Consider the following 6,740-nt stretch of genomic DNA (forward strand, 5'->3'; position numbering starts at 1 on the left):
GCCTTGTAGAAAGTTCTAGCTGCTGTCTATCTTTTACACTCATGGCAGAAAGGCAACTGTAGTCTGCCTAGCAACCGTTACATAACTTTGTATAACTTTTCTGATTGGCGAACATGGCCACTTAACAAACATAATGATCACAACAAAACCCACATCCAAATTATGAAGAAAAACAGGCTGTTAAACTGGGTATAACACTACTACCAGGGATATTATGAGAATGGTACTGACCCAGTAAACAAGACTATTAGAGGTTATTTCATTTTTATTTAATTTTTTAAACTGTGTTATTTGAATTTGCATTATTTTGCAAGAATACCTGGAATAAGTATATTAAACCACTAATATCTCTAAAGAAAATTTTCAATTAATAATATGAGTTGCTGTCAGAAAAAAATAAAGTTAAAGCACAGGTATTAAGCTGCAAAGATGACTCCTGGATTTTCTCTGTAGGTGCAGTACGGGTAGGAATTGTTGATGGGCAGCTTGTTATTAACCCAACTAGAAAAGAAATGTCATCTAGTCTGTTGAACTTAGTGGTTGCTGGAGGCCCTCAAAGTCAGATAGGTAAGTGGTTAAATTATTCAAATCGGGGCAGGGGCTAGTTGAAGGAAGTTAATGCGTTCTCATCTTTTAATTGTAACTAGAAACATTTCCTTTCTATAGAATAAAATAAGAATAGTTGCAACATGTTTTTCTTTTTTTGATTTGTCTGAAATGCTTTTACTGAATAACTGAGACTTAAATCTATTTAGATAAATCTTAACTTGAGCCAACTGCTTCCTTATTTGGATTTCATCTTGAACTTACTCTACTTTATAACTACAATTAATGTTTAGATTGTATTTATATTATTTTAGATTTTTTTTATCACAACTTTATGTAATCATGCTGTTCTACATAATCAGATTGTGTGACAGTTAAATGCACATTCTGCCCATTAGCTTATATTGGGGCATTTTTTTCCTGTAAATTGCATTGTATGGAATTTCTCTGCACTGAGTCGCATGTAAATTAAAATTATTCTGTAATCTTCCTATTAATGTTTGCATAAATCCAATGTCTTGGTTTCCATAAAACACTATTTCTATTATAATGTTTGGAAATAATAGAATCAACCTGATGGAGAACAAAGCAACCAAGCCATTGTTATAAATTTTAACAAATCACTCTTTCAGATCATTCTCTTTGTGATAGGTACAATTTAATTGTTTGTTCTATAAGGGTTGAAAAGCATAATGATTAATTGGCTTAAACTTTGATTTGTAGTCATGTTGGAAGCAGCAGCTGACAATGTACTGCAGCAGGACTTGTGCCATGCCATCAAAATTGGGTTGAAGCATACCCAGCAAATAATTCAAAGTATCCAACACATGGTGAAAAAACAGGGAACTGGCAAGAGAGCTGTTGAGACTGTATTTGTTGCTCCAGCAGAAATTGTGGAATATGCAAAAGAGTAAGTACAACAAAGCAGTTCTGCTTTGAAGTGTGCCCTTTAACTAACCTGAGCTGTTACAAAAGAAGGTGCCATGCATCACCTAAAGAGCCAAATTGGGAAGCGGTTGTGGCAGGACACACATACTTGCTGTAGCTCTTCCCAGTCCAACCCTGTCCAGTGTCTCCCAAAACAGAAGCATGCAGGACATGTGGAACTGTCTTGCATGCTTCTGTTTTTGCTATGGAAGTCAGAACTGAAGGGAAAAGCAGCTGCAGCAGAAAGGTGTACCTGCCTGTATTATGTTCATAGATTCTAGAGTCGGAAAGGACCTCAACAGATCGAGTCGAACCCCCTGCCTAGGCAGGAAAGAGTGCTGGGGTCAGATGCCTATCCAGCCTTCTCTTGAAGACCCCCAAGGTAGGGGAGAGCACCACCTCCCTTGGAAGCCCATTCCAAATTTTGGCCACCCTTACCATGAAGAAGTTTTTCCTGATACCTAGCCTAAATCTGCTCTCTGTCAGTTTGTGACCATTGCTCCTGGTTACCCCAGGAGGTGCCCTGGTGAACAGAGCATCTCCGATCCCTTGCTGCATCCCCCTAATGAATTTGTAGGCAACTACAAGATCACCTCTCAGCCTTCTCTTGTGGAGGCTGAAGAGGTCCACGTCCCTCAGTCTCTCCTCATAGGGTTTGTCCTGTAAGCCCCTAACCATACGAGTGGCTCTCCTTTGGACCCTCTCAAGTGTATCAACATCCTTCTTGTTATGCAGGTAGGCATGCCAGGAAGTGCTGCAGCAGAAATGGCTTGGCTCTAATATGCCCCCTGAAAAAGGGAGGCACGTGACACAGTTTTAGCTGGTGGCAGCAGCATTTATTTTCAGGCTGCCAGCACCATGGGGTGAAACTGCTCTGGGCGCTTCCAGTTTTCAGGAGGAATGTTGGTGCCAAACTGGGAAGAGCCACAGCAGAAACAGCACACATGCTAGCATCTGTAGTGCAGGCAGGCTCACCTTTCTGGTGAAGTTGTTTTGTCAGGTCAAGTCCAGCATGCTTCCTGAAAAGAGGGGCACCAGGCTATTTCACTCTGCAACAGTGGCAGCATTGCAGCGCCCCTGACAGGTTCTTGCACCATCCCAGTTGAGAAGCATTGGAGATGAGCTTCTCTTTGAAAACAGAAAAATATAGGAACTGGTCATTCCAGGGCTTCTAAACATATAAAAGATGTCTTTTTTTGTTGTTATAAATATCCAGATGACCCGCACTTAGTTTCATTGCCTTTTTTTCAGGGACTCATTCTTTTTATTATGTTACTTAAATATTTTTGACAGACAATGACAACTACAAAGAACTTTTCCAGTTTGAATTTGCACCAACCTTATAGATTTAAAAATTTAAATTTAAAATTCAAATCTAAAATTTAAGTTTAAAAACTATTAACCAAAGCATGCAATGTTAATGTGAACAGTTTTTTTCTAAATTTTATTGCGACAAAATGTTAGTGAAATAGTGTTCTAAATAGACCAAGTTTCAACATGGAACAGGTGTGCGTGTGAATCCTAGATATACTATTGTATTGGGGGAAATGTTACACTTATAGATATAAGTTTAAATAAAATTTTTATATAGATGCATGTGTGTAAAATAAAGTTTAACATGTTTAGATATATTACAAAATATTTGTTACATATTATAATAAAATATATGTATATAATATCAAAGATGCAGTGCTAAAATCTCTGATCATTTAGTAATCTTTAATCATAGTTCCCCTCAGAGTATTAGATACATTCATGTTCCTATTTTACTTAACCTTTGTGTAATTTGAAAATTATTTTTTTTGTTTTCTAAAAGACTTGCATCTGATAAGCTACGTGAAGTGTTTAAAGATTTTAACCATGACAAAGTAAGTAGTGACACCAAAATCTGTTTATTTAAACAAATCACATTTGTGTTGGTTTTCTGAATTTTTCTCAACTAATTTGTTTAAATTAAGTTTACTTTCCCCTTAATGACAGCTCCTTAAGAAACAATTGTCATTAGACTAACTTTAGTTCTGCTGTGCATTGCTTATGCAGTAATACATGTGACTTGGTTTTTCTTAATTTAGTTACTTTCATAGGGGCTGAGATTTGTACTCTGCAGAATGCTATGGTTCTTTGTGCTTGAAATTCCATTGTTATCAATGTTCATTATGTTGCACTGCTATAATAATGGATCACAAATTTTGTGTTTTAGATTTCTCGAGATGAAGAAATTAACAAGATAAGACTTAAAACAGAAGAACAGCTGAGAGGTATTGTACTAATGTTTAGGGAGTTAAAAGAACCCTATTTAGATTCTGAGCTATTCATTGTAGCATTTGCCTAGGCATAAGTGGGCTCTAGTATTGATTGAGGTCTGTAAGTGTGACCATGCTATAAAGTTAGATTTTTTTTGTTTAATTTACATTTCGTACAAAAAAAAAAAGCCTGCTTTTGTTTGTCTTCATGTTCCTAGAAGATGTATATGGGGTCTCGGGAATGTTTATTGTAAATTTTATACTGTCATTAAAGGGCTGTCAGGGAACTGAGTCTCTTAAGTGAGGCTTCCTTTATCTTAAATATTACTCGTAAATATTACTCGTAAGTAGGGATCTCCAGAATTTGCATGAGAAGTGCACAGCATGGCAGCTCCTTTAATCTTGGAGTTTCCCACATGCACCTCTCTGCCACTGATGGCAGAGACACCCAATTGCTTGCCACCTGTGCCTGATGGCTGGCAGGCAAAAACTGCAGCTCCAGTTTCAGGTGTGGGCAGCAAGTGACAAGGCCCCTCTGCCAGTCAGTGGCAGGGGAGTGCATGAAGGGAACTCCAGATTAAAGAAGCTGCAGCGCCATGCACAAATTCCAGAGATCCTTACTCATAAGTTAAATACATTTTAATAAAGTTTTTAAATATCTGACTAAAATTCCCTACCCTACAACTTACACTTCTTGGCTCTTACACCATTATTCACTAACTCCCTTGTTCTCCCACGGGCCAAATAGAATGACCTGGCAGGCCGCATGCAGCCCACAGGCCACATTTTGCCCACCTCTGGCCTAGGATCAGAGTGCTGAACGGTTAGCAGTTAATGGTCAGGTAATCAGAATGTGGATAACTGCTGGAAAAAAATTTCCCCTACTTTCCCTGTTGATAAGGAGGGAGGGGAAATGTGATAGAAGAAATGTATCCTTCTTCCTCTGCTGTAGCCTCCTGTTCTGAAGGCGAACACAAGAAAAGCTACTGAGCAAAAAGGGAGTGGATTGTACAGCTCATGTTTTCTCCCTTCCCATGTTAAAAATGAAAGCTCTGCATTTGTTCATAACCATAGCAAGATATGAAAGCTTACCCAAATCTCCAGATTGTAGAAGTGTAAGGTAGGGTCTCTCTCATCTTACTGACATGGGACCTGCTGAGCCCTGGACTGGCCCTGCTACAATTCATTAATTGTTAACTTACTAAAAAGTGTTGTCTTTCCATAGGAGTAGAAAGCTAGAATCTACTTATCCTTCCTTTTAGCAGCTTAAGGGATCAGTGGACCTAAAACTGTGGGGCTGCTGGTGTTAGTCTCGCAAGGGGGATGATGGCTCTGCATCTGGTAATAGATGTGGAAGCCACTTCTGTGACTTGAAATAATTTTGCTATTTAGAAGAGTGCTCCAAATCATGTACAATATAAAGTCAATGTGCATGTTTAATTATTGAAAGTTAACAAGAGTTATGCCACTTACCTTCCAACTTCAGTTCTAATTTTTTTGTTATGTCTAGAAAAATTTCCAGAGGCTGAGCCTTATGCAATTATGGAATCCTTCAGTGTTGTTTCAAAGGATGTTTTTAGGACCCTTGTTCTGAATAACTACATAAGGTAAATGTTTTTGAGTCCTTTCTGAATGAATTGTTCTCAAGGAGATTTTTTTCTATGACTAGTTTTTTTTACTTTACAATGTATTTTATTGCTGTAGGTGTGATGGTAGAGACCTGACTTCTCTCAGAAATATCAGCTGTGAAGTGAACATGTTTAATATGCTCCATGGGTCTGCATTATTTCAGAGAGGTCAAACTCAGGTAACATTTTGTAATAATAGAAATCAGAGAGAGTTGTCAAACTGGAAGTTTCCGCTAAGTAATCAAATAATTATGTGAAAACCCCTGTCATACTCACCAATCTGTATTAACTATCCTGCATACTGTCCTACACACTTTACTTGCAACCAACCTGCATTAACTATCATGTACACTATTTACTTTCAATTTAAAAATTGTTGGGTACTTTTAGAATAGGCTATGCAGAACTAAACTGTTCACCAAGCAGTAGAGACTTAAAAATCACTACCAAATATACTTGATTAGAAAACGATTCCATTAAACAGAATCCTGTAACATCTAAATCTCTGAAGAAGACTCAGTAACCAACCTCATGGGAGTATCCATGCATGCAAGCGCGTACGCTTGCAGCAGCTCAAATAGAAATGGTGCAAATATGAGCCTGGGCTTTTTGCCTCAGCGCACATGCTTGGACATGCACTTCGTTGTGGAGCAAATTGTGCTACTGGGGGCAAAATAACCCTGCCTGGCTCCTCTCGGATCTGCAGCCAGGGGGAGCCAACACCTGTGCAGTCCTCAGCAGTATAAAAAGCTGCCCTGTCCTGGCCCCATCAGTACAAAAACCTGCCCTGGCAAGTAGTTCAAGGCTACTTGCTCTCAGGAGCTTCTGGGACCCAGCCAATTGGTACCTGGGGACACTACCCCTTGTACCAGCTGGACTGCTAAAGCAGTTCTGAATGTTCCTTGCACCTTTTACCCACTGCAGCAGTCTGGCAATGAGGGCTGCTGCCTGGCTGTGACCTGCTGCGCACCTGCCAGACCCAAATGAGGCATCTGCCCCTTTGGGCCAGCTGCCAGTGGACTGGGGCTGCAGGGTTGGCCTTAGTGCAGCACTATTGCCATGTGTGACCCTGCCTAGCCATCTGGGCAGCTATCGCCCGGAAGATGTGCCAGGTGTGGTGGCCTGTTTGAACTGTCAAATATGTCCTCCTGGCTCCAACTGGTCAGGAGGTCAGCCACAGCCAGCTGAGTCCAAGATGCCAGCTCTGAGCAGGCAGGGTCCTGCCACTGGCCTCCCTAGCGGGAATTCTTGTGTTCCCTTTTGGAAAACTGAAAAATCTTTGATAAAAAATTCCCCAAGTCACTCTGTCACAAATCTCTGATAAAAAATACCCCGAAATCCATGTTCCTTCAAGATTAAAGCAAAAGACCACTATATATATATATATATATATATA

General features: G+C 39.6%; 1 protein-coding gene across 2 annotated transcripts in view; it reads left to right on the forward strand.

Annotated features, from left to right (window-relative positions):
- The window catches only part of PNPT1 (polyribonucleotide nucleotidyltransferase 1), a 58,716-nt gene that overhangs the window by 15,550 nt on the left and 36,426 nt on the right, over positions 1-6,740 (forward strand). For both annotated transcript variants that reach the window (XM_019516668.1, XM_019516667.1), the window contains exons 8-13: positions 454-567; positions 1,270-1,456; positions 3,290-3,341; positions 3,674-3,731; positions 5,227-5,323; positions 5,421-5,523. In XM_019516668.1, coding sequence (XP_019372213.1) covers positions 454-567; positions 1,270-1,456; positions 3,290-3,341; positions 3,674-3,731; positions 5,227-5,323; positions 5,421-5,523 — 611 coding nt within the window. The remainder of the gene's footprint in view (positions 1-453; positions 568-1,269; positions 1,457-3,289; positions 3,342-3,673; positions 3,732-5,226; positions 5,324-5,420; positions 5,524-6,740) is intronic.

Source organism: Gavialis gangeticus, unplaced genomic scaffold (genome assembly GCF_001723915.1).
Source record: "Gavialis gangeticus isolate Ggan-Ray unplaced genomic scaffold, GavGan_comp1, whole genome shotgun sequence".
Taxonomy (NCBI): Eukaryota; Metazoa; Chordata; order Crocodylia; family Gavialidae; genus Gavialis; species Gavialis gangeticus.